At 41.6% G+C, this 27,690-nt stretch overlaps 1 protein-coding gene across 3 annotated transcripts in view; it reads right to left on the bottom strand.

The window, feature by feature from the left end:
* DGKH (diacylglycerol kinase eta) overlaps positions 1 to 27,690 on the bottom strand; it is a 97,696-nt gene that overhangs the window by 7,377 nt on the left and 62,629 nt on the right. Inside the window, exons 10-29 of one of the 3 annotated variants that reach the window (XM_083748381.1) lie at positions 26,299 to 26,407; positions 26,008 to 26,147; positions 25,306 to 25,393; positions 23,034 to 23,119; positions 21,788 to 21,884; positions 19,292 to 19,568; positions 17,711 to 17,827; positions 17,018 to 17,080; positions 15,942 to 16,059; positions 14,875 to 14,985; positions 14,634 to 14,730; positions 13,541 to 13,648; positions 11,933 to 12,046; positions 11,018 to 11,152; positions 10,241 to 10,407; positions 9,816 to 9,921; positions 8,439 to 8,531; positions 7,489 to 7,608; positions 4,232 to 4,340; positions 2,593 to 2,723 (exon numbers count right to left, since the gene is read on the bottom strand). In XM_083748381.1, the coding sequence (XP_083604507.1) occupies positions 2,593 to 2,723; positions 4,232 to 4,340; positions 7,489 to 7,608; positions 8,439 to 8,531; positions 9,816 to 9,921; positions 10,241 to 10,407; positions 11,018 to 11,152; positions 11,933 to 12,046; positions 13,541 to 13,648; positions 14,634 to 14,730; positions 14,875 to 14,985; positions 15,942 to 16,059; positions 17,018 to 17,080; positions 17,711 to 17,827; positions 19,292 to 19,568; positions 21,788 to 21,884; positions 23,034 to 23,119; positions 25,306 to 25,393; positions 26,008 to 26,147; positions 26,299 to 26,407 (2,386 nt within the window). Of the gene's footprint in view, positions 1 to 2,592; positions 2,724 to 4,231; positions 4,341 to 7,488; positions 7,609 to 8,438; positions 8,532 to 9,815; positions 9,922 to 10,240; positions 10,408 to 11,017; positions 11,153 to 11,932; positions 12,047 to 13,540; positions 13,649 to 14,633; positions 14,731 to 14,874; positions 14,986 to 15,941; positions 16,060 to 17,017; positions 17,150 to 17,710; positions 17,828 to 19,291; positions 19,569 to 21,787; positions 21,885 to 23,033; positions 23,120 to 25,305; positions 25,394 to 26,007; positions 26,148 to 26,298; positions 26,408 to 27,690 lie in introns of all 3 variants that reach the window. The other 2 variants (XM_083748380.1, XM_083748382.1) reach the window with 2 other exon arrangements.

The raw sequence follows: 27,690 nt of genomic DNA, 5'->3' as shown, positions 1-27,690 counted from the left end.
CTGTGGAACTCCCTGCCTATAGACGTTCAACAGCAACAGTCCCTCCCTCCTTTCTGATGTCTTCTGAAAATGGCACAGTTCAGGCAGGTCTTCACGATATGTTTTTTTCTTTAAAACAACCAGTATTTACTGAAATTTTACTGATGCTTTTAATTATAGATTATAGATTTTATAGCTTTATAGATATTAATAGACTGATTTTGTTGCATTTTATATGTTATAGGCTGTCTTGTCATATTTTATGAGAGAGAGGATTATAAATTTTCAGATAAGTCTGAATATTTCACTACAAATTTCAACAGAGCCAATTCATACTACATTGCGATTCCCGTGAATCACCTTCCTTGTTTGTATAAATGCATGTAAACTAAGGCAATTTGGGCTCATTGAAAACTTGCAAATTGCAGCTGTAAAATTCTTCTGCAGAACTGGTTGCATTTAACACTCAATCAGTTAAGGCATTTGTCTATACGTTCCCTAAGACGCTGTTAATTTGAGAAAGCGATACACCTCCATTCACCGTCTCCAGGAAAAAGATTAATGAAATTTTAACACACGCAGATGCAAAATGCACAGAGGCACACTATAGGTATACCAGAGAAACATCTGGAACTAGGGATAACAGCTTCTCTGATGCCCAGGAAACTGAGGTGGTGCTACAGAAACCTGCTAAAGGCTAGAAAAGTGCCAGGAGGAAGCCAGCTGTGTCAAGACACAAGTTTCCATAATACAGTGGTGCCCCGCAAGACGAATGCCTCGCAAGACAAAAAACCCGCTAAACGAAAGGGTTTTCCGTTTTTCGAGGCGCTTCGCAAGACAAATTTCCCTATGGGCTTGCTTCGCAAGATGAAAACGTCTTGCGAGTCTTGCGAGTTTTTTCCCTTCCCCCCCCTTTTTCTAAGCCGCTAAGCCGCTAAACTGCTAAGCCGCTAATAGCGCTAATCCACTAATCCGCTAATAGGGATGCTTCGCAAGACGAAAAAACCGCTAGACGAAGAGACTCGCGGAATGGATTATTTTCGTCTTGCGAGGCACCACTGTACGGTTCCTCATACAGCTAGTGTTAGACATTCCAGACAGGACTGGAATCTAGAACTATGAACACAATTGAGTTAACTGATAATTAAAAACAGAAACTAAACATTATGCCTAAGACAATTTCCCTCCTGTTCAGGAGATGTCAGGAATAAGCTGAATTACATCCACTGACAACTCCTGGCCTCTCTACTCACTATTAAGATTTCTTTGTTGCCCCAAGCATCAATGATGATAGCCTAAAATGAAAGACAGACGTAGAACAGGCGCGATGGTGGTGGAGGAGTGGAGAAAATCTCCTGGAAATGTACACACAGAAGTGGCTCGCAGGTGGGACACTTTTGAACAGAGGGAGGGACAGGGAGAAGGGGGAGGCGGGGTGGGGTGGAGTGGGGTAGGGAGACAGAGGTGGTGCAAACACATCCGTGGAGCCAATCCAGCGCTCCCGGTGGTATGTTCCCCACAGCCTTGCCCCTCTCCCTTTTAGCAAGCCACAGCAACCTACCGGCTAGGAGGCTCACACAGTGTTTTCACCTCACCTGGTGGGCTGCTTCTGCGGACAATTCTGTTTGGAGCAGAAAGAACTTACCCACACCGTGACCAGAAAGAAGAGGAGTTTCAAGAGGACTGGAGGAAATTTAAGGACTATTTGAATAAATATTGTAATATAAAAAAATAGAAATTACTTGAAAGAAACAAATAGGCCTAGGATTAAACTAAGTTATAACTAAATAAATGGGATTTAGAATGTTAAGAAAAGTGAATAAGATGGACTATAACTGGAGATTGTTTTAGTTTAATAATGATATTGGAAAGCTGTTACTTTTAATTACAAGGAAACTCAGAAGGGAGGGATTTGAGGAAGTCAACCAAGATGTATAAAAGGTTAGATTTGTGAAGAATTAAGTTTGTTGTTATTGTTTATCTGTTCATTGTTCCCTTTTTTTCTTTTTCCTTCTTCTGTTTTTGTGTATCGTTTTGCTTTGTGGTTTGTGTTGTCACTGTGGAAAATCTAATAATATATTTTTTTTAAAGAACTTATCCACAAAGCTGGTCTGACTAGCAGCAGTGACAGATAAAAAATGTAGAACACCTACTTAGGTTACCCCAGAATGCCTCAAATAGAAAGGGATTATGACCCAGAGTGAGGGATGGGTGTATTTTAAAATCTTGCATCACATGTATCTTGATAACGGCCAGTTGATGGTTTACAAATTATCTCCAACATAAGCCCTTTTAATGTTAATGTAGTTATTTTCATATAAATCAATACAGCCAATACATTTAGCAATTTCTCAAAGCCCGGTTCCACCATTACTCTGTATAAATCATTAAAAGTAGCAAATTCCCAATATTCCTATTAATAAGAAGATGAGAGTCTGGCCTAACTGACAACATGTTAGTTTGGGTTTGGTTGGTTGGTTTGTTGTTTTGCAAGGTTGCACACTAAAAGCCAAGCTACAAGCACGCAGCTGGAATAGGGACAGAGGAAAGTTTTTAATTATTTTCTATCAAAGAAAAATGATCACAAGCAGAAAAGTAGCACATAGAAAATACCTTCAGATCTCGCCTTTCCAGATGTAAAAGCTCAGAGCCTCGGATGTCATGGCTGATGAAGATTTCTTTGTACTCTCCCAAACTGAGCAGATCCAGCCAAGCAGCAACTTCATCTGTGCCCCATTTTTGAACTACCAAAGTTAAGAGCAAAACCCCCTTAATTTCTACATGCTCAACTGCATCACAAGCAAAGGTTAGGCCACAGAGGGTGAAAAACAGACTAGAACACGGCAGTGATAGCAAAAGTCAAATATAGTCTTGAAATAATTGGCAGCTTCGTTTTTCCATGCAGTTAAAGAAAACCTGTGAATGTATGTTAAATTAAAAAAAAAAGACAGGGCATTCTGCATTGCAGCCATGCTTTCAGCTTCAGCATCAAAGCTACCAAGCTTCCTGAACACCAACTAATTAACTTGTAACCATATTAGAAGATGTACTACAAGGTCTGTGCTTGTTCTGCTGCACAGAAATTATGATTTATTGGCTTCCATGTTAATAGGGAAAAATCAGTACTCATTAAAACATAAACAACTACAACCCTTACTTCAGAAAATTATCTATTAGCCATATCAGGCAAAAGAGCACATTTAAAAGTTCTGTCAACATTGTTCTCCGAGGTTAGTTACCCACATTAAACTGAGAAAGGAATTTAATAAAGAAGAATGAGTACATAAGCCATTGTTTCAATTTTCATGTGTTTTACGCAGTGCTATTTCGTTTCAGAAGCTGGATGTGACACACAATGCCTCTGAAGTGTAAGCAACAGCCAACCAATAATTTCAATAAAGCCTCTTACATTTATTAAGAATTCTGTGCTCGCTATTCTTTTTTTTAGCATTTTCAAAAATGTTCTCTGCTAAAGGACCCTACTCTGAGATCTCTAGTGAAGTGGTAACCTGTACACATTCTGTAACAATGGAAGAAGAGGGTTGAAAAGCTTGTTTAAATTCAAAAAACACACTGGGCCAGGCTTCTGAGGCACACTGCTTTCTGGCATAAACTGAGAGCGCACCCCAGAACACACCAAACACTTGCCTGCAACTGTACAGTACAGAGGAGGATCAGGACAAGAGGACAAGAGATGCTTGCTGGCCATTGCTGAAATGAAGATGAATCCCAAGGATTTTCTGGGACACTATTTGAAAACTAATACAGTCGTACCTTGGAAGTCGAAGGGTATCCGTTTCAGAAGTGTGTTTGACTTCCAAAACGTTCAAAAACCAAATTGCAGCTTCTGATTGGCTGCAGGAAGCTCCTGCAACCAACCGAAAGCCGCGGAAGCCCCATCAGATGTTCAGGTTCCAAAAGAACGTTCGCAAACCAGAACAGCCACTTACGGGTTTGCGGCATTCAGGAGCCAAAACGTCTGAGTTCCAGGGCATTTGACCACCAAGGTATGGCTATATTAGATTTTAAGGGCTAGCTAAACCCAGGACAGTCAAACCAGTGAGAGATATTTCACATCCTCCAAAAACGGACCACAGGTCGTTTATCCAAGGACATGGGTCAAGGTTCCCTTCAGCTCAAAGCAGAGTCAGATAATAATGATTCATCATCTGAGCATGTAATGAAAGATTTGAATCACATCTCCCCCATAGCCACATTATTATTACAGTATTATTATTTTTATAAAGCATACCAAGCTGAGGGCTAGTCTTTTGTCTCTGAACCTTTTCCTTTTTAAACTTTGGCACTATGCGGAATACTGTGCTTCTGTTGTTTCTTTTAGCATATTCCAAAGGAGGTTCCTAAAAACAAAAGAGAGGGAAAAACAATGTTGAGAAGCAAAACTCAAAAATTTAGAGGGGGTAGTGGAGAGAATGGCAATTTTAACAGAACTTGCATTTGAAAAATGGGAAGACAGAATATTTGTAGGTAGGAACTTTCACTCTATCTGGAAGGCAGCCCAGAAAGTAATTCTTCTTTAGTGACTTTTTTTGGGTGGGGGTGTCAAATTGAAAAGGGAGTGAAAGTCACATGAACAGTCCAAAAAGCACAGCCCTTATTATAAATCAGCTTCATTTCTCCACCATGATGCCAGCACATAGGCAAATGTTGTATTTTATTTTTGTTTTTAAGTTGTAATCATTCATCTTGTTTTTATTATTGCTTGTAAGCCGCTCTGAGCCCGGCCTTGGCTGGGGAGGGCGGGGTATAAATAATAAAATTATTATTATTATTATTATTATTATTATTATTATTATTATTATTATTATATCTGGCCAGGCAGCAGTTTTAATGTCCAGTACATGTTGTCTGTCTGGCCAAGAGAAAGGAAAAAATGCGGAAGATTCCCATTCCTAACTTACCCCAATCCACCCCAAATGGAGCAGCTGAACTGGGCTTGAAAACATACTTAAGCTGAGATGGGGCAGGGGAGAGAGAGCTGGAAGAAGGAAAAAGATTTTCAAGGTTTCCCATTTGTGGCTGCTTTATTGTAGGTGTAAGCAATAACATCATCATCAATCTTTATTACAGTCCAGAGACCCAACAAATCATTACAAAGCAATACACAATTCATACAGCCTACCTCCAGGTTAAACAAGCATTTGTTCAGAATATAGGGATCATTGGTTCTTGCAACCACCGATAAAAACTTTGCCACTGCTAATGTTCTAGCATTTGTCCGGTCTTCCAATAGGAACCTGACATAGTGAGCCTCTGATTTTCCCGGGAAAGGTACCAGCAAGGGTAGTATCAGTTCAGCCCTGGCTTGCTCGTATTTTGCACAGTGCAACAAAATATGTTTTATGGAATCGATGTCTTGAGCACACGAGCAAAGTCTGTCCTGGTAAGGAACTCCTCTCAACCTGCCATCCAACACTGCAGAAGGAAAGACGTTTAGTCTGGCTTTGGTGAAAAGCCTTCAATAGTTTGGTGCTGTCAGGTTTTTAATGTAAGATGTTAACTTAAAGACATACCCATATTGTACTCCTACTGCGAGCGGACTACAGACTGCATGTGATCGAGATCGCAGGTCACGGTGTGCATTATCCCATAATATTTGCTTTAACATCTTTTGGGCGCCTTCATAACCCAGGTAATACAGTTGGGGGGAGGTGTGACAGACAATAGAGGGGACTTTTTTAGCCATGGTTTTCTGCCATTTGCTGACAAATTCCTCATTGGTCTGGTGTTGGTACAAACCCTTCCCAATAACAATAATGATTAAGATTTCATTATTTGTACCCTGCCCATCTGACTGGGTTTCCCCAGCCACTCTGGGCTGCTCCCAACAAAACATTTTAAACACAATAAAACCTCAAACATTAAAAGCATCTCTAAACGGGGCTGCCTTCAGACGTCTTCTAAAAGTTGTGTAGTTCTTTATCTCCTTGACATCTGACGGGAGGGCGTTCCACAGGGCGGGCGCCACTGCCAAGAAGGCCCTCTGCCTGGTTCCCTGTAACCTCACTTTTCATCGGGAGGGAACCACCAGAAGACGTCTCAGTGTCTGGGCTGAATGGGCAGATATTCTGGGCTGAGGCCATTTAGGGCTTTAAAGGCCAGCACCAACACTTTAATTGTGCTCAGAAATGCACTGGGAGCAAATGTAGATCCTTTACAGTGGTATATTTTCTGAGAATCCTCCGGAAAAATAATCTCTCAAAGTACCTGTTGATGGCATTTTACCATTGTACTGTTGAGAGTGTATTAACTTATGGTCTCTCTGTGTGGTTTGGGAGCTGCATGGTCAGGGAAAAAACAATGTTATCCAGGGTTGTAAAAACTGCAAAGAGAATAATTGGGTGTACTCTCTCCACCTTAGATCAAATCTATGCTTCCAGGTGCCATAAGGAAGCTACTGAGATAGCGCAGGATAGTGCACACCCCGGAAATGATCTCTTTCAGCTTCTGCCTTCTGGAAGAAGGTACAGGGTTATAAAGACTAGGACTAGCCGCCTGAGAAACAGTTTCTATTCAAATGCGATTTTGGTTTTAAATGCAGTGTAAGGTAGTCTCTATGGGAGTATATTGTATTTAATTATGGGGTATCAGAGTTTTTAGGGGGCTAACCAGGCTGGGATAGCTGCGATAGCAGATGTGTTGGTTTCCAAATGCCTGATGTAGATTTTCAATTTTGTTGTTCTGTATGAGACAATGACAATAAAGATTATCGTATCGTATCGTACCTCTAGATAAGCACACCTCTGGTTGCATATCTTTCAGGATGCGAACGCGGCAAACCAGGAAGTATTTTTCCAGGTTTCACCACGTATGCATGCACAGAAGCGCTCTACGCACCGCACGCATGCAGAGAAATGGCACCTCCAATTGCACATTCCTCTGGATGCGGCTGGAACTCCGGAACGGATCCTGTTCGCAACCGGAGGTACCACTGTACTCGGCAAAAAAAAAAAAAAAAAAGCAATAGCAAAGATGGATATAATGCACAAAGGAGTTTTTGGATGCCAAAATGATTCAATTTACTGATTTAATAAAAAGAATATTTAAAGAATATTTAGAAAACTATGAAATAAAAGGAAACATCTTGGCAGAATTAGACTGATCCCTGTATTGTATAAATGTAAGTTTGTAGGGAAGTAAAAAGAAATTATATAAGAAATATGTAACTGTGCAGTATAAAGTAATGGATAGACAAAGTTAAGTGAGATTAATTGGAAGTCAGTGTTAAATTTATTCTCTATAAGTTTTATAATTGTGTTCAATACCAGGAGTATATATGAAGATAATTATATTAATCTTCTTATATCTTATAGTGTGGTGGTTTGTTTGATTCTTCTGTTATTTGTTTGTTTGATTCTATGTTTGTTTACTTGTATGTACACCTATTTTTCATAATTGTATTTATTTTAAATTAATAAAGATATATATATATATATATTTTAAATGAAATGAAATGAAAGCAGGCTTGCAAGTGTGAATTTCACCCACCTCATCGTCATTTAATTGTAGAACATACAAGAGCCAGGGAATCTCAGCCAGTTTCCTTAATTCAGTCTCTAAATTGTGCACAGCTGTTGAGAGCAGTTCTTCATGAGGCGATTCTAACTGCTGCAGAAACAAATCACAAAACGTTACCCGGCCTGTGTCCTTTAAAAGGGGAGCATCTAATTTCCCAACTTTTACAATTAAATAGATGTGCCATATGTAATGCCATTTTTATTTTTTTTAATTGCAATTGGATGCCATTTTGAATAACATGGAGACTGCACCTTTCAAAATTGCACTGATTTTCCGTTTCTTATTATTCCCAACCAATGCTGGGCACATGTGCTCCAAACTACTGATTACATGTGTTGTCAGGAGAACTGGAGCCACCACACAGATGAAGAAATGAGGCGCTGAGATAACACAAAAAAATATACTGAAGTTCTGCTCCAAAAGTGCCCAGTCCTGCAAGTTTATTTATTTATTTATAACCGTATTTTTCGCTCTGTAAGATGCACCAGACCACAAGATGCACCTAGTTTTTGGAGGAGGAAAACAAGAAAAAAAATATTATGAATCTCAGAAGCCAGAACAGCAAGAGGGATCGCTGCGCAGCGAAAGCAGCAATCCCTCTTGCTGTTCTGGCTTTTGGGATAGCTGCGCAGCCTGCATTCGCTCCATAAGATGCATACACATTTCCCCTTACTTTTTAGGAGGGAAAAAGTGAGTCTTATAGAGCAAAAAATACGGTATCTATTTATTTGAGCGATAAATACACTACTCAATCACAGGAATTTCTAAGCAATGTACATAAAACTTTCAAAAAGCATGCAATGGCTAAAATCAATTAGAATTAATCATACAAACAAAGAGGTTCCTTAAAATTCCTGCTAAAATTTAGAAAAGTCTCTGTCCAGTGCCTGAATTTGAACAGGGAGAAAAAGTTCACTTACCAAAGGAGCTCTTCCTACTAACAAGGATTTGGTTTCATCATGCAGAGCCTTCATGTTGACAGCAACTTCCAGGGCAGTGTTTCTGGTAAGGCTCTGTGGGAAGAAAACCAAGGAGCACATTTACTCGTAAACAGTTTATAATAGTTGAAAAATCAAATAAACGCAGCTGGCTTTTCCTTTCCAAATCTTAACAGGGTCCTGAACTCTTTTGACCACGTTTGTTGAAAGGCTGTGTTGAAATACAGTGGTACCTCGGGTTACGAACTTAATTTGTTCCAGAGATCCGTTCTTAACCAGAAACCGTTCTTAACCTGAGGTACCACTTTAACTAAAGGGGACTCCCACTGCCACCGGGGTGCTGGCGCACAATTTCTGCTCTCATCCTGAGGTAAAGTTCTTAACCCAAGGCACTACTTCCAGGTTAGCATAGTCTGTAACCCAAAGTGTTTGTAACCCAAGGTGTTTGCAAACTGAGATGTTTATAACCCGAGGTACCTCTATAATGTAAGAAGGTTGGCGGTTCGAATCCCCGCGACGGGGTGAGCTCCCATTGCTTGGTCCCTGCTCCTGCCAACCTAGCAGTTTGAAAGCACATCAAAGTGCAAGTAGATAAATAGGTACCACTCCGGCGGGAAGGTAAATGGTGTTTCCGTGAGCTGCTCTGGTTCGCCAGAAGCGGCTTAGTCATGCTGCCCACATGACCCAGAAGCTGTCTGTGGACAAACGCCGGCTCCCTCGGCCTATGGAGCGAGATGAGCACGCAACCCCAGGGTCGTTCACGACTGGACCTAACGGTCAGGGGTACCTTTACCTTTTTAAATACTGTATTAAGGGTCAGGAAGGAAATCTCCTCCAGGACTGAGGAGGTTTATGCAGTGCCTGTTTTGGGATCACCTGCTGGCGTCATATTGTGCTACTTGCTCTGCAAGCGTCTTTGTTCTCTACTTGTGCCACTGAGAAAGAAAGATCACGGGGAACCTTTTCCCCCCTTGTCAGCTGCCTGACACAGTCCTAAAGTCAACGGCCTCAGTAATCCATTCTCAATACAGTGGTACCTCGGGTTAAGTACTTAATTCGTTCCGGAGGTCCGTTCTTAATCTGAAACTGTTCTTGACCTGAAGCACCACTTTAGCTAATGGGGCCTCCTGCTGCTGCCGTGCCGCAAGAGAACAATTTCTGTTCTCATCCTGAAGCAAATTTCTTAACCCAAGGTACTATTTCTGGGTTAGCGGAGTCTGTAACCTGAAGCGTACGTAACCTGAAGCGTATATAACCTGAGGTACCACTGTAACTTCAAAACACCTCATAGGAAGCAAACGACAAATGAAATAAGTAACAAAATAATCATATTCAACTAGCACCATAGATTTCCTTTACCTCCGAAAAACTTGGACTGGCTTTGTTTAACGCATGAGAGCATGCATTTACTGCGTGAGCCAGTTCTTGTTCCAACAAGCTGTGTATCTTTGCAGCTTCACAGATTCTGCAACAAATGTTGTGGGTGGAAAAAGAGAAAGGAAATGAGAAAAGCATTCTGTGTCGATAAACAGCTGCCCAAACAGGAAGAAAAGAGATACAGGTCACTCGCAACAAGGGCAGAGGTTCCGTTCCAGGGAAGTCACATAGGCATAAAAACATGACAGAGGGACAAACTGGGTAAGTAAAATTTTCAGAATCAGTCCACTGACATGATATTTCAGCACAATATTTGGTCTAAGTGGCGGCACATTAGATGAAAGGACATTGTCAGGCCTGGATCTTGTCAAATTTAAGGCCTGGTGAAGAAAGCAAGGCGAAGGTACCTGCTAATCAGTTCGTCTGCGGCCTGAGAAGATGACTGGATCTGCAGTGTCTCCTCTTCAGTGGCCAGTTCCACAGCCTGTGGAGGGTACAAAGGGGATCTCAGGATCGGTTTGCAGGAATCACACTTCTGTTTGTCTTCCCAGGATTTCAGCGTGCTCTCAAAGGCCTGTTCAGAATCGGGGAAGTTGTTTGACATAAATACCAATACTTCCATGTAGGATCGTTATGCACAATAATTCATACCACACTTCACTATTAATTTTTACAATGAAAACTAATGCCAAAAATAAGCTTAATATTTATGTCTGCATTTGGGGGGGAACATACAATCCCTGGTGAAAAACCAAATACAAACACAAAATACTGCAGAGTTCTGCTGTATAGTAAAAACTGCACGTGTGTGTGTGTGTGTGAATGTACACATGAGGCTGGCTGGATGTTTACCTTCTCCATTAAAAAGATTGAGGTATTTGAAGCACATACTTACACTAACCTTATTTTTGCATGTTTCTTAATGCACAGAAAAATCAAATTCCTCACAAAGGGATTTATACAGGAGACAGTAGGTGGTATTCAATGAGAGCCCCGGGTATAGGGCGGTATATAAATTCTAATAATAATAATAATAATAATAATAATAATAGTCCTACTCAGCATAGTCCCATTGAAGGTAATAGACATGACTAACAGGTTTATTCCTTTCAGTGAGTCTACCCTAGGTGGGACTTGAAGGAAACCCATTATATATTAGACAAAATATCCTTTCTATCACCTACCCTGTCTCGGGTTAGCATCTGTGCTCTGTTTTTATGCACAATTTTAATAATTCCTGGAGGTTGGATCCATGCCTCTCCATCCACCTGCACAGGGACTCCTTCGTCTCCAAGTATGGTGATCTTTACCGACCGGCACTGGAAGAGAGTAAATGGATTTTAATGAAGGGTGATTTCATCAAAATGTCAACCTGCAGACTCCTTCCGCCCCCCCCACTCCACCCCCCATTTTCATATACCGTAGAACTACAGGAAATGTCATTAGTGGTGCTCAGAGAATGTGCTGCCTGGACAGGGAATGCAGGTGTGAGGACACCAACAGCATTGGAGATCAAACAGTGTAAATAAACTGTTTATCATAAATACACCAGTCTCCACTGTCCCTCCTTCCAAGGACACTGAACCCTGGGTGAGCTCCTGGAACCCCGTTAGGTTGTGGGTGAACATATCAGACGACACAGCGATTCTTCAAACAGCTCTTGTTTATTCACAGGCCAGAACAGAACTGGACTGAAGGGTTCAGCCAGCCTGCTTATATAGAGCTCCACTAGAACGCAACAGTAATCATTTTCTGTAACTATCCAATCACTAAACATCACTTTCGATCCCTTATTTGCATACGTGGACCTGAGTGAAAACTCTCTACAGTATCCCCCTGCTGGCCCAGGGTGAGAACTTCAGTACATAACACCCCCAGAATATCAAACCATTCTGAGACTGTTCATGATGATTCCCAAAAAGAAGTGTGGTCATTAACAGCTGTGCATCCAGGTACAACTCATGGGCAAAAAGCAACTGCATTTTGGCATTTATGATGGTCAACACGCTTAAAATGAAAATGAAAAGTCAACGCTTGATTTGTGTGCGCTTGAGCACATTCGCGGGCTATGTTTCTTCTCTCCCGGTAGACACACATACCTGGGCTATCCTGTGGTGCTGTAGCTTGATAACACGGGAAACAGCCATCTGCATGCTGCCAAATACCGCAACAACCTCCAAAATCTTATCATCAAATGATGGCGCCCCAAATATCTGGTGGACAGAAAGGAAACACAAGTCTGGGCTTACACTTTTGATGGAAGCCTACCAGCAGCTTACAGCTGCTCTTTTGTTCGTTATGTAACTCATCAAGGAGCATTGAAAGAACATATAAGAACAGTTGAAAAATCTTATGCAAAAGAAAATGGGAAAAAAATGTTCCCCAGTATTCTGTGTATCCCAAGGGCATACATTTTTTTGCATACCTCCAACTGTAGTATGCTATACATATCATGTTCAATGCTACATAAGTCACTCACATTTATACTCATATTGTACCACTTTGGCTATGTGTTTAATAAAATGTTGAATTCTTGCATTGTGAAAAACAAAGATTATGGTGAAAAGTGAAAAACATGAATTGCAAAAAAAAAAACACCCTAGAGCTTACAGAACAAAACCAACTTCAGATATGAAATCAGCATATCGAAATTAGGTTAGAACAATTGCAGGTGTCAATGCAACAAAAATTTTGTTCCCCAATGTTATGTGGGGTGGGGCTTACCTGCCCCCCCATGTTTTATTCAAGTTGGCCCCCTGTCTGATGCTACACATTTTATTCAAGTCTGGACCAGGAGTGCAAATCGAAGACTTGCAGTGGAAACGAACAATCATGGGCGTTTCACCCATTAAGTCCCCAAGTCGACTGGGAGACATGCCAAGTCCAGCAGGCCCCTGGCAGAGCCCCCCATGCCAGCTTCGAGGCCCAGGGCAAGCCTACCCGGCTTCCTTCTCTCTGAACGGGTCTGCTGCCTGTCATTTTGTCATCACGCTGGGGTTGATGAACTGCAGCGTGACGAAAGCCTTACTATTTTATGCATATATGAAGAAATAACAAATATGTAGTCATTTTAAGAGTTGTTGTTGTTTAGTTGTTTAGTTGTGTCCGACTCTTCATGACCCCATGGACCAGAGCACGCCAGGCACTCCTGTCTTCCACTGCCTCCCGCAGTTTGGTCAAACTCATGCTGGTAGCTTCGAGAACACTGTCCCGCCATCTCATCCTCTGCCTTCCCTTTCTCCTTGTGCCCTCCATCTTTCCCAACATCAGGGTCTTTTCCAGGGAGTCTTCTCTTCTCGTGAGGTGCCCAAAGTATTGGAGCCTCAGCTTCAGGACCTGTCCTTCCAGTGAGCACTCAGGGCTGATTTCCTTCAGAATGGAGAGGTTTGATCTTCTTGCAGTCCATGGGACTCTCAAGAGTCTCCTCCAGCACCGGAATTCAAAAGCATCAATCCTTTGGCGATCAGCCTTCTTTACGGTCCAGCTCTCACTTCCATACATCACTACTGGGAAAACCATAGCTTTAACTATACGGACCTTTGTTGGCAAGGTGATGTCTCTGCTTTTTAAGATGCTGTCTAGGTTTGTCATTGCTTTTCTGGAGATGTCAAACCTGAACATACTGTCAATAGAACAGCAGAAATCCTGCTTCACAGGACATTGGCGGCAAAAACACTTTTAGAAACAACCCCCCTCACCCTACTTACATCATCCTCCTTGGTTCCGCCCCAGAAATTAGTCCCCCCAGCATAGCTTGGGATATTCAAAACAGCTATGCCTTGAAGACTTGGGAGGGGGATGTATTGTCCATCGCACTGCAATGCATAAAAACAACAACTGTATAAATGATCCCTGAAATAATTTGCTGTATCCTTTAATCACATATTGGACCTAAAGGTCATTGAGTTTACGTAGCACAGATTTTCTATACCCATTAAACCGTTTGGTGGGGCAGCAGCTGCACATTGGAACTCCCTGTCTGTTGAAATTAAGCAGGCATCCTCCCTGTATTATTTTGGGTGCCTGGGTACGCAAGGCTACCCATACACTTAGAAACCAGTAGGAGAACACTTCAATCTCCCAGGACATTCTACACAAGATCTCAAAGTAGCTGTCTTATTACAAAAGAATTTCAGAAATAGACTGGAAAGAGAAGTTGCTGAATTGCAACTTATTACCAAACTTAAAACCATGGAGAGACCTGGTCTGAATAGAGACACTGGATTCTTATCTCATTATACATTTTTATACATTTTTAGCAATCTCACCCCTTACTTTTTCCTGTAAGACCAATTGCAGTCGTTAACAGTCGTCAACAGGTTTGCCATACCCATTAAGTCTATCACCCATTCCCACCACCTTTCTGAATAATATCCCTCCCCACCCTCTCACTATATATAAGGGTCTGGTGACTTCTGTTTCAGTGTATCTGAAGAAGTGTGCATGCACACGAAAGCGCATACCAATAACAAACTTAGTTGGTCTCTAAGGTGCTACTGGAAGGAATTTTTTTGTATTTTGTTTCATACACTTAGAAACGCTGATGTGAATTTTAATCTTTTAGTATTTTAACTTCTTGTATGCTCTGATGTATTGTGAATTTTCCCTGAATTTAAGATTTAATCTTTTTTAAAAATTGCTTTGAATGCTTTTTTTTTTCAATCAAGAGGTGTATTTTTTTAATGAGATAGATAAATAAATAAAACAAGTTAGTATGAAGGGACCAGCCTGTTGGCATTGGGGAAGGGAAGGAAGCTTTCTGTTCCTGCAGGGATGCAGTTAGGGATATATAAATATTACCTCAAGCTGAACTTTTTGTTCTAAGTTCTTGTAGGTCCGTTGCAGTAATTCTTTAGTACCAAGTACACCATACCACATCATGTTCTTTGTCCTGCTTCTAAAAGGAAAAGGAAAAATGATCGTGCCCAGGCGTATAGTTCACACAATAACCACTGCTAAGATGCAGGTTTTTTAAAAAAAATATTACATACATTTCTGCAGAAAATATTTCTATTTAAAATCTTGGTTCTGACTCAATTACCTGCATTTTTCAGGGTGTTCTTCTCGTTTATTATTAAATTCTAATGAAATCTTTGCATCTAATCCAATGCCAAAATAATTGTTCATGACGCACTTCTCTGAATATCCTTCCCTGTAGACAAATGTGCAACTGCATTATAACCTTATCATGGTGAAGGTTGATTGCAACAACTGTATGTACAAGTATACAATGACACATTTATAGTTTTTCAACTGATTCTACACTAATTTCTCTCTCTCTCTCTCTCTCTCTCTCACACACACACACACACACACACACCATGAGACAGCAACAGAACTGTGTGTTACATAAATATTTGGCCATTCCTCCTTCTTCATCTTTTGGGAAGAATACCTTGGGTTTCTGCCATTGGAAAATACATCTTCTTGCATAAGGTGGGGAACCTGATGGTCACCGAGCCCACTGCCCACTGCAATCCCCCACGACGACAAAGGTGCTGCAGAGTTGGGGCAGTCCACTGTGAAGGGGTTTTGATTTACACAACTGCTCACAGAACAGATGTGAAGATTCTCTCTCTCTTTTTTTTTTTTTTTTTTTTTTGTTCCTCCACGCCCAACCCCTTCCATTCCTTTCTTGAGGGGAGAGGAGAAAAACAGAGCGTGGATGGCTGCACAGCTTGAGGGGATCTACTGCTCTTGTTAATCCTGTCCCCCCCACCCCTTGCTCTTAAAACTGTTTTCGGAGGAAGGTGTGTGAAGGAGGAACAATGTAGCTGCAGCTGAAGTTCTAACTCAAACCCAAAAACTCAAGTGATGTAGCACATCACTTATCAGGTCTTCCTAGGACAATGTGAAGATAGAACAGCTGACCACCTACTGACCTCATTTGGGAACTACAATTGTGTAGGTCTGCTGTTCTTATTTTTAAGAAACAATTTCTCACTTAAGAGTTCTGGACTTTTGAATCCATTAAAACCACTCAAACTTTCCTTTGTTTGCGGCATGACTTTCTGGATATTAATTTGGTACAGAGAGAGAAATAAGATTGCCAAGTAAATGAGAAACAGAAAACTATAAGGATTAAGCAAAACGTATTTTCTTTCTTACAGTGATTCTGGATCAGGATCAATAAATGGCGTAGCACCAAATGGATCAATGTTGGCTAGTAACATTTTGCTGATAATAGAACTCCCTGCAATAGAAGCCGCCAGACCTGCTCTTAGACCTGATGGGAAAACAGGAAAATGCATGTTACTATTAGCCAATACTGTAGTTTTATCTTAGCTATTAGAAATCATTTTGAGGGAGGACGAGAAGTGGGTAGCTAAAACATTACCCTGAAAAGCATTTCACTCATTCTAAAAGCGGAAATATTTCATATGAGGTTGTTTTGGTTTTGAATGCTTTTCAGGGTGTCCATTTTTCTACGGGAAACATTGGAAATGAAAGGACCTGGGGAGAAATGGGATCTGTGGAAGATGGGAAGCAGCAAAACTATACCAACCCCCGCTATTTTTCCATCCCCAAGCTCTCTGGGCCATCATTTCAGAGTTTCCTTTCTGCAGGAGGTTGGGCTAGATGACGCTTGGGGCCCTTCCAACTCTACAGTTCTTTGATTCTATTATTTTAAGACTCCAGGTGCACTTCATATTACAAAGTCATAGCTTGAAGTCTCAGGCTTGAGCAATGTGTAAAGGTAAAGGGACCCCTGACCATTAGGTCCAGTCATGGCCGACTCTGGGGTTGCGGCACTCATCTTGCTTTATTGGCCGAGGGAGCCGGTGTACAGCTTCTGGGTCATGTGGCCAGCATGACTAAGCCGCTTCTGGCGAACCAGAGCAGCGCACGGAAACACCATTTACCTTCCCACTGGAGTGGTACCTATTTATCTACTTGCACTTGACGGGCTGTCGAACTGCTAGGTTGGCAGGAGCAGGGACCGAGCAACGGGAGCTCACCCCGTCGTGGGGATTCGAACTGCCAACTTTCTGATCAGCACGTCCTAGGCTCAGTGGTTTAACCCACAGCGCCACCCACGTCCCTGAGCAATGTGTAAGCTCTTTTAAAAATGGGAGAAAGATGTTAACAACCAAGCTTCATTTGACAGGTCCTTAGAAAAACTGCACTAGTATATTTTTGGAAACTCGAGGCAATGGACTAGAGAATTTTAAAATCCTTGTTACCTGGACAAATTATCCTCGTGTTCAGTACTGGAAGGTTTTCTTTGCTGGCTGTGCAGGTTGTTGCTGAAAAAGAACTTGCATGTGAAGGAATGCGACTTCTCCGTCCAACTGGAGATTTGGGGGCAGTTTTAACTATTCAGAGAGACAGAAATATATACACATATCCCTAAGTAGAAATAAATCGAGTTTTTTTTACCTGTAAAATGAATAAATAAGCCATACGTGTACATTTTCTTTATTCGAAAAAGGCTCTGTCTGCGATTTATTAGTTTGCTTGTTTATTGTGGAGCAGTCGCCCTTGGTGATATATTTTTGCGTGACTTTGCATTTGGCTTTTATATCACTGCCCTGTGTATTGTTTGTTGAGGTTTAAATAAATGGGCCGTGGGGGAAAGGCAGGAAGGAAAGCAAGGGGGTGAATAGCCATTGGTTTATCCCGCTGAAGGTTCCAGCTGATGAATGAGATGGAAAGAGCCTGAGCGAAGGAGATCCTCTATACGAGGCCCTAGAGTCTCGGAGGTTCCATCAAAAATATTCATGCACATACTTGGGCTAAGATAAAAGAGGAGTGGGAACTCCACAGAGAAATAACAAGCTTGGACATAAGTATGGATGTATGAGATTCTCTCCTTGCAGACTCCTTGCAGACTTATTTAGAATCCCTAAGCAATGGCTACTTTTTTGGCTACTGACCTGGGTGAGCTTCAGATTCCTTTGTATCTTCTTCTTTGGATTCATCCAATTCTTTACTATACTTCACCGACGACTGATTTATTTGCACCTCCGAATGGGCATTCTGTTCATCTACAACTACAAGAGCAGGCAAGTACGTGCCCGTGTTATTATTCAAATTTCTGAAATCTATCGTGTATCACTAAATAAGAGTTAAGTCTGCAAGTAAAAAATATAAAGGAAATGTACTGCTAGACTCCCAATAATATCTCCTGAACGTTAAGGTGGATTTACACATTTGGTTTTTACACTATGGGAAATTTGTGCATTCTTTTCATGTGCATTTACTATTACAGTCATAGGTCGGGTTGAATGTGCTTCAGGTTGAGCATGTTCGGGCTGCACTCCGCGGCAACCTGGAAGTAACGGAGTGCATTACTTCCCCTTTTGTTCTGATTAAATTGCAACTATACCATTTCCAAAACCTTGACCAACCCCCATCCCCTGTAAATTCTTCTTCATAAAACTCCAAGAAATATTGTCAAAGGCTTTCTCCGCATCCACAAATATCAAAACTGCTTTGGTATTAATATTCACTTGTAGTTTTTCTAAGGTGTCAATGATGTTCCTCGTATTGTCAGACAAGTGTCTGCCTGGGAGAAAGCCCGCTTGATCTTTGTGAATTTCTTCTACTAGTACCTTTTTTAATCTTTTAGCCAAAATATCTGCAAAAATTTTATAATCCACATTAAGCAAAGATATGGGGCGGTAGTTCTTGAGCTGTGTCTTCTCAGACTTTGTTTTCGGTATAAGTGTAATATAGGCTTCCTTCCATGACTCTGGTGCCTTTTTCCCTTCCAATACGGAGCGCATTACTTCTGGGTTTTGCCGCTCGCGTATGACATCATACGCATGCGCAGAAGCAGCAAAACGTGACCCGCGCACACGCAGATGCGCCGTCGCATCTTGCGTTCCATTCAGGATGCAAACGGGGCTCCGGAACAGATTCCGTTCGCATCCTGAGGCACCACTGTATTATTGTACTCTCTCTTGGTAAAGGAGATATAAGCAAAGCAGTATTAAATTTTCAGAAGGCATCTGCAATAGTTTCCTCTCAAAGTTTCTGCAGCTGAACTGACACCACCCTCTCAAACACCTTTCCCAAAGAAGAGGCATTTGCGACTAAATAGTAGTTTGCCATGCAACTGAGACCTGAGTACTCCCTCCTCATTCTGTTTGCTACTTTATTTGTGTTATAAGTGCAACAACAAAAAAATCAAACATACAGTGGTACCTCAGGTTAAGTACTTAATTCGTTCCAGAGGTCCGTTCTTAACATGAAATTGTTCTTAACCTGAAGCACCACTTTAGCTAGTGGAGCCTCCTGCTGCTGCCGCGCTGCCGGAACACAATTTCTGTTCTTATCCTGAAGCAATGTTCTTAACCTGAAGCACTATTTCTGGGTTAGCGGAGTCTGTAACCTGAAGTGTATGTAACCTGAGGTACCACTGTACAAGTAGTTAGTGTTGTAGTAAGTGGGATTTATTTTTTTAAAGTGTCACAAGTTAAGTTAATAAGCAAGATTGTCTTCCAGAAGCACACCTTTTTCTGCTTGCTCAATAATTTGCCTCAGAGCCTTCTTCAGACTATTTGCTCTGAGCATGAGCTGTTCTCGTGGCTTGAAGATCTGGTGTGGGACAGATGTTCTGTTGCTCTCTGTCAGCAGCTCCTTGGCATCGGACAGAGACTCTTCGCTTGATGACTCTTCAGCCGCTTCCTCTGCAATGGGGGAAGTGCTTCGCGGCAACACAGGGGCAACCTGGGCTTCAGAGTGAAGGGCCTGAAGCAACAGGTTGAGCTTCTCGTTCAGCTCTGAACACTAACAACGTCACAGACAAAGGGAAAGAAATATACACAAAAAGAAAGGCGCGTTCATACGTAAGGCTAAATAAACACAAAGCAATTGTTTTGACAATAAAGCGGCCCACCAGCTCCCTGACAAATGTCAACGATTTTACTACAGTTTTCTCATTTTTAAAGCAATGTTTTTTTTTATATAAATATTTATTAAGAATTTTTATAAGAAAAAAACATAAATAACAAACAACATTGCTTATGTCATACACAAAGTTTCATAACTCGTTTGGACTTCCTCACATCTCCCGCTCCCACTTACATTGTTAAAAAAAATTTTTTTTCAAGCAAATTATCATCTTGTTTACAATCTTATATCCACTCATTTAAATATAATCTGATAGTTCTCCCAAAGGGTTTGTCTTTTCCTTTATCTCACTTATCGTCTAGTTTCAATCTAGTTTAGTGGTGGCCAGTTATTTATGATCAAGCATCCTTCTTAACATTAAAGCAATGTTTTTTGTTTAGTTTTGTTTTAATAGTATTTTATTGATTTTCCAAAAGTAAGAAAAATAAGAAAACAACAACAATACCAAAACAAAACAAACTGACTTCCCTCTAATCCCTTCCCTGGTTCCATTATTTGTCAACAAGCTGCATGTCCATTGTTAAATTTATAACATATTTAAATCACCTATTAGCCATTCATTGTAAAATCACAAGTAAACTTAAAACCCTGCTAATGTATTAACCTGTGTACATTGCTTCTGTATATATGCAATAAACACCTTCCACTATTCCTTAAATTCATTTCCGTCTCTTCCTCTTAATTTTATCGTCACCTTTGCCATTTCAGCATAGTCCATTAGTCTAACTTGCCAATCTTCTTTGGATGGGACACCTCAAAGCAATGTTTTTTGGAAGCAACGTCATTGGCTTCTGCAGCATCACTGAGCGAGCCACCGCCATTTTGAATTGGCTGGAGTGCTCCAGAAAAAGGGCTCCAACTCCAAGATGCTTCCTGACCAATGGTGAAGCATCAGAGCTTCTCAGAGGACACTGACGAGCTGTCAATGGTGGCTGCAGGAGCCATTGCTGAAACCCTCCAGAAACCCAACTATCTAGAGTCGGTGTGTGTGTGAAAATACACTTATGCGGGAGCCACTCCTGAAACCATAGTCACTCAGTGTGGGTAGGACTGGGAAGTGTGTGAGCGTGCGTGTGGCACCCTGTATGTGTGGACACTGTTTATGCTATGTGTGTGTTTCTGTGTGGGTCTCTGTGTGTGCGTACATCTGTTGTGGTATGAGTACTGGCGTAAGGCCCTTGTAGAGCTGACCCAACGGTCAATGCATCCTTTAGGCTCGAAAAGGCCACCCCTGGTTTAAAGGAAGGTTCTCCTGTTACGAAACCTTCTCACACAAGTGAGATTTGGGTCTTCATTTTTGCAGGCCTGTAACAGTGTCCCCGCTCTGCCCTAGCTTGACCGCCGCACCGGTTTTATTAGAGACGAGCACTGGAAAATTGGTGTGGCATTCATTACTTAGGTCTGAATGATTCACGGCGGCCACCTCCATTGGGAAGTGTTCTTTCTTGCTGGGCAGCAAGCGGGGCTTCTGTTAGGAGAGAAGCCTAGGTCTAGACTACACAGCCGTTTGGTTTTCAGGTTCCCTCATCCAGCAGATTAACGTTTCCGCTTCTCTGTCACTGCCCAAAGAGTAACCAAGTGTCCTCTTTGACAGCATGGCCTCCAGCTTGTCTTGCCCCATACAACTGGTCCCTAAAATATTGGGACTATGCTAAGGCATCCAAAAGGGTGCCTACTAGGCGCTTTGATATTTCCTGCTCTCTTTCCCTTCATAAATTTTCTGTCATGAAGAATATGGATCTCCAGTCATTGTTGTTGTTGTTGCATTCTAGGAGGCCAAAGGCAGGGCACAGACATAATAAACTGTACAACATCGGTATTCATTAAAGCTGTTTTAGAACTTGGGGTAAAAATGTTTACTCTGCCTACCGAATGAACTTCACAAGGAAACTTAGGAAAACCAAAAGTAAAACCAATTTAAAATACAATACCGATTTAACCAATTCTTGACTTCACTCAAGAGTTTACTAAAAAGTGTTTTACTAAAATTATTTTGAGAATTTATACAAAGAAGCAGATCTTAACACTGGGAAATTTCTAACACGGATACATTTGAAGTGAGGGGTTTTTTAAAGGAAGGAAAGCTTAATTCTTACTTTAATGGCCATAGCATCAGCGTCTGTGTTCTCCATGGGTCTGTCACAGCTCTTTCCTATTTTAGCCACAAAGCCTTTTACAGTTTCACACAATATCCTTTTATGAAAGAGACAGAAACGCCAAGGCAAAGAGAAAGGGAAGTGGTGATGTTGGAATATCAATTCTGTTTGAGGCAGTAATATAGTTTCACTGTTCCCAATGAGCATCCATTTAGAGCCTAACAGCCATGCACTTTCTATCACACAAGCAACGGCCCTGAGATTTCACAGCCCATGCACATCTGGATTCCTGCTCCCTTATCTTCTTGCCATATTTCTTGGGGCCAGACCCGTTGTGGTGGGCAGCCAGGAAGAGAAGTGAAGGGGTTCCTTTGTCTTCACAAGGACACCACACAAGAATGAGCAAAGGGAAGACTCCAGACACTGCCACCTTCTCAAATGCCCCTTCTCCCTGCACAGTGGCAGCATGAGACTTAGGGGCAGTTTGTGTGTGTGTGTGTGTGTGTGTGTGTGGAAGAGAATACAGAAAAGGTGAAACTCAAGATCGGTAGGTGATGCTGGAACCACAACTGTACACAACTGAACCCTAAGGAATCCTCTTTGGGGCATATAGGTAAAGGTAAAGGGACCCCTGACCATTAGGTCCAGTCGTGGCCAACTCTGGGGTTGCAGCACTCATCTCACTTTATTGGCCGAGGGAGCCGGTGTACAGTTTCCAAGTCATGTGGCCAGCATGACTAAGCCGCTTCTGGCGAACCAGAGCAGCGCACGGAAACGCTGTTTACCTTCCTGCCAGAGTGGTACCTATTTATCTACTTGCACTTTGATGTGCTTTCAAACTGCTAGGTTGGCAGGAGCAGGGACAGAGCAACGGGAGCTCACCCCGTCGCAGGGATTCGAACCACCGACCTTCTGATCAGCAAGTCCTAGGCTCTGTGGTTTAACCCACAGTTCTAACGAGCCTGACATTCTTTTGTCAGCCGAGGTTCATCACAGCTTGTTGTGATGCATTGTTGTACAAGCACTCTGCCACAAGCAGAAATCACAATTCCACATCCACCCTGAAGCGTCACTGAGACATAACTTTGCTCTCGCGCCTGCAGCACCCTTGCATGTAACATCTGAATCAGGCAAGAGTCCAAACTTGAGTGTGCAAGTGAACGTTCATGCTTGCATGCATATTAAAAAAGATGTAACACAAAACTGCTCTACGCTATACTGTGACGTGAATGTTTTTTTAACTTACTTGGCCGATGATATGACAACAGAGTGCTGGTCAGAATCAAGGATCTTAGCCAGGTGAGCAGCAACTGAATCTTCATACATAGACATCTAAAAATTAAGAAATAATTATTCATGTTCTACCTGTGATTGTGTTGAAGTAAAAAAACAAACCTAACACAGGCACATCCCTTTCTGCATCCATCAAAGCTGACTTCTATACAGTAATGCTAGATGTATCTGCGGTTATTGATTTTCTTAGCCTAAGAACGCTCTCAGTCTTAACTCCAACATAAAATGGTGAACTAGGAAAAATTATAATAGGTCGGTTAAAAAAAAAATGAAAGCCACAATCTAGTGAGGCATTGGCAAAGAAGGAATTCAATGTCACACCCTCTGATGATTCCGTCAGCACCAGGCGTTCCTGCCTGTCTGATGAAGCTTCTACCATGCTGAGAAAAGCTAATCTCAGTTTGAGGTATTAGCACTTATTATTTTAATACTGTTCTATTAATATACAGAACAATGTAATAGATCAATTTTATGATTCTATTATGATCACCTAAGACTATTCCATAGATTCATAGATGAAACCCCATAGAGCTATGTAAATTAAAAATGAAAGAGATATTCAGAGAGAGAGAGAGTTTAATTCCAAACACTTAATACCTGCCTGTATGTATACATGTATACATCCATTTGTTTGTTTGAAATGATTTAATCAGTCAAACTACTGAGCAACTGAGGATTATGGGAAGTCTTCAGATTACAGTCCGATTCTAATGAAGTGACAGACACTTCAAATAAGCAGCCTTTGTTTTTGCAACAAATGTAAAGCCGGCATTGTATAGGTAGGGGTTAGACCAAGGGATTGCCTTGGTTTAAATCGGTGCTGTTGTGTATTGAGTCAAAGGATTTTATATCTGTATTATTATTGTCTGTATTGCATTAGGGTAAAGTAACTGCCTTTTGGTTCCAGAGGGTACAGCTACTATTGGTTCATTTAAGCTGCTGTATTTGGATCCTCTGTCTTATTGGTTTCCTCCAAAAGGCAGGACTGTGATTGCCTGAGATTGTTCCCTCCAAAATGTATCCTTTCTAGCTAGTTCCCTGTCCCTATAAATGTAGCTCTCCCCTCCTCAAGTCTTAGTCTTGTTTGCTTTAATAAAGAAGTGTTACTAGAGAACTGTCTCCAGCATATTATGTCAAGAGAGCTGAAATCACAAACCCCACGTCACAACAGGTGCACACCCATTAAACATGCCCCAGACTAACCTCTCGGTCAAAGGAAGGCACAGGGCAGATAGTTCACTCTTTATTGTCAAAGCTGACACAGGAGTTTCCATGGCTTCAAACACCACACACAGGAACGGCTGCTGCAGCAGGGGATCACTCCCTCTCCACCAGGTTATGCACCGTATTTTTCACTCTATAAGACACACTTTCCCCTCCTAAAAAGTAAGGGGAAATGTGTGTGCGTCTTATGGAGTGAATGCAGGCTGCACAGCTTTTGCTGAAGCCAGGAGAGCAAGACTGATCGGTGTGCTGAGCAGAGAGGGAGAGAATATTTTTTCCTTGTTCTCCTCCTCTAAAACTAGGCGCGTCTTATGGAGTGAAAAATACGGTATCTTCTCCTGACAGGCTGCATGCACGCAGCCAAAGACTAAGCCTGTGTGGAAGCTGTGTCTGTTCTTCCTGTTTCAATTCTTTCCTGGTTCTGGGAGACGGTGATGCAGGAAATGGGGGGGGGGCACTTGGCCCTTCACCTGCCTGACCTTCTTCTTCCCCCTCTTCCTCCTGGGGGTGGCTGGGGGGTGGCTTGGGGACCTCGACACACAAACCACTGCCCCCTCTCCTGAGCCAACCTCCAGCCCCCCTGCTACCAATGTATACTCGCCAGCAACCTGCCAGTCCCTGATTCTACCTCACACAGTTATTGGGATGGTAAATGCAGGAGAGGAAAGTCATATGTACTCCTTCAGTGAAGGACAGCCTAAAATTTCAATTAATTAGTGCATGTGGATCCCCAACTGTGGGTAAGAAACATCTCTCATAGTTGCTAACAATGACTATCCATGTTACACCAATGTAATTTTTAAACAAAACTCTATTGAAATAAGCTGCTACATATGAGCCTAGTTTTTTTTATGCAGTCCTTTGCAGACTTATCTGAAATTAAGCCCTGGTGAACGCAATGGGATTTTACTTCTGAGTAGACATGCCTAGGATTGCTTTGTGAATTATATTTCATTTTTTCCAGCTCTACAATTTAATCACATCCCAAAACCTATATTCACCTGATATTCCTCAGACTCCTCTTCTGTTGTAACAGGAAGAATAGACTGCTTTGATGGCAGTTTCAATTCGTAAGACATTATGCTCCACCTGAAAAAAGTGCCATATATCCAGGTGATCAAACAACATGCAAAGGACCAAATTCACACAGCAAAATCAATTCGTATTCGCATTAGAAGAAGAAGAAATAGTCACTCAAAGGTAATTCAACCCTTATGAAGAGGGCCGGATTTAGGTTTGACGAGGCCCTAAGCTACTGAAGGTAATGGGGCCCTTTATATGTCCAGCTGTCCTTTGTCAACAGCAAATTGTCGCTGTTTTTTGTGTTGAATATACGCTATATGGTAATTTATGGACCTAATAGGTATCTAAAGCCATTTGGCCATGCAGAATGTAGGCACCCTATATATAGAAATGAGCAAACCAGTGATATTTTAGGGAGCAGGCCAGCAGGTGGGGCCCATGACTTACAACATAGGAGCCTACAAAACACAAGACACTGTTGCTGTATGTAGGTTTTATTTTATTTGTTTTTTATCTTATATTTTGGAAATGTACATCCAGGTTTTTTTCCCTTTAATTTTTTGGGGGCCCCCAAGAGAGCGGGGCCCTAAGCTATAGCTTGTTTAGTTTATATGTAAATCCGGCACTGCTTATGAATAAAATTAATTGGGGTGGGGGAGAGGAAAGAGATGCTTACTTACCTGTCTAACATTTTGGTGCTAGCTCGTTCCAACTTCTCCAAAATTTGAGGAAGTTGTGTGTCGTCATCACAAGACCCTCCCCAGCCAAGGACACGGGCAAGGTCATTTCCTGTACCCAGGGGTAACACTCCCAAATGACACTAAATGAAATAAGAAATATTCTGTTTAAAGTCAACTTACAGATTAATATTTGTGGGGTTTTGCTTTTGTTCACTTTTGTTTTATTTTCTAGTTTCTTAAAACCCACCTCACTCTTTCTTTCCTCCTCAATAAGAAGAAACTGATACTCGCCTGTTTGTGTAAGTTGAGTTTATCAATTTCAGACAATACCCAGCCAACGCTTCCATCTCCTCCACACACTAGGATTCGGAAATTGTCAAACTTCTGAAATAATCGTAGACTGAAAGAGAATGCATTGTCTGTGTTCAAATCCACAAGGAGATACAATATAAACATTCACAACAATGAAAGTGTTAGCTGTTGATAGTAAATTATGCAGATTTTCAGAAGAGGGGAACAAGCAAGAGCGATAAAGACTAAGTATTTGTTATTAACACAAGTTTTTGTGGATTCAAGCCCAGAAAAACTGCCATTACAAATCTAAAAAATTCCTTCCAGTAGCACCTTAAAGACCAACTAAGTTAGTTCTTGGTATGAGCTTTCGTGTGCATGCACACGAAAGCTCATACCAAGAACTAACTTAGTTGGTCTTTAAGGTGCTACTGGAAGGAATTTTTTTGTTTTGACTATGGCAGACCAACACGGCTACCTATCTGTAACCATTACAAATCTGTTTGTCTTCAAATGATTTTCCTGCAATCGTGTCTATCCTTCTGGAAATTTTATGGGAAATAACTTGTTGCTTTAAAAAAATAATTCAGGTGGCAAAAACTGATTGCTTCCCCTTTTTCAAAGTTCTGGCATTTAGCAGAGATTGCTAAATAACAGATCCAAACCAGCAGTTTTTGGTCTACAAGTACTAACCAAATATGGTGGCAGCAATGAAAGTGAGGTCTGCTCCAAGGCCAAACCCCTCAAAATAGGATTCCTCCTGTGGCAATCCCTCTTCCCTCTTCATGTGAAGAAAGCATGGAATTTAATAATAATAATAATAATAATAATAATAATAATAATAATAATTTATTTATACCCCACCCATCTGACTGGATTTCCCCAGCCACTCTGGGCGGCTTCCAACCAAATGTTAAAAACAATATAGCATCAAACATTAAAAATTCCCTAAACAGGGAAGTTGTCTTTTAAAAGTAAAATAGTTGCTTATTGCCTTGATATCTGATGGGAGGGCATTCTACAGTGCAGGAGCCACTACTGAGAAGGCCCTCTGCCTGGTTCCCTGTAACCTCACTTCTCGCAGCAAGGGAACTGCCAGAAAGCCCTCGGCGCTGGACCTCAGTGTCTGGGCTGAACAATGGGCTGGAGACGCTCCTTCAGGTATACAGGACCTGAAGTGCATCGTTGCAAACAGGGTAAACGTGCTATTCTGCTCTACTGCTGAATCATCAGTACAGTCAGTGACTGTGTTGCCCACTGACATGTCCCCTTTTTTGGTCCCGGAAGGGGGTGGAACAGAGCGGTGGCAGAACGGGTTTACGCACAACTGTTGACACAAACAATGACCCAGAATGCAACCCCCATGCAAACAAGGAGATTTTGACTGCCTTG

Source organism: Podarcis gaigeae, assembly GCF_964106915.1.
Source record: "Podarcis gaigeae genome assembly, chromosome: 7".
NCBI lineage: Eukaryota > Metazoa > Chordata > Lepidosauria > Squamata > Lacertidae > Podarcis > Podarcis gaigeae.
This window is presented reverse-complemented; position numbering and strand designations above follow the sequence as displayed.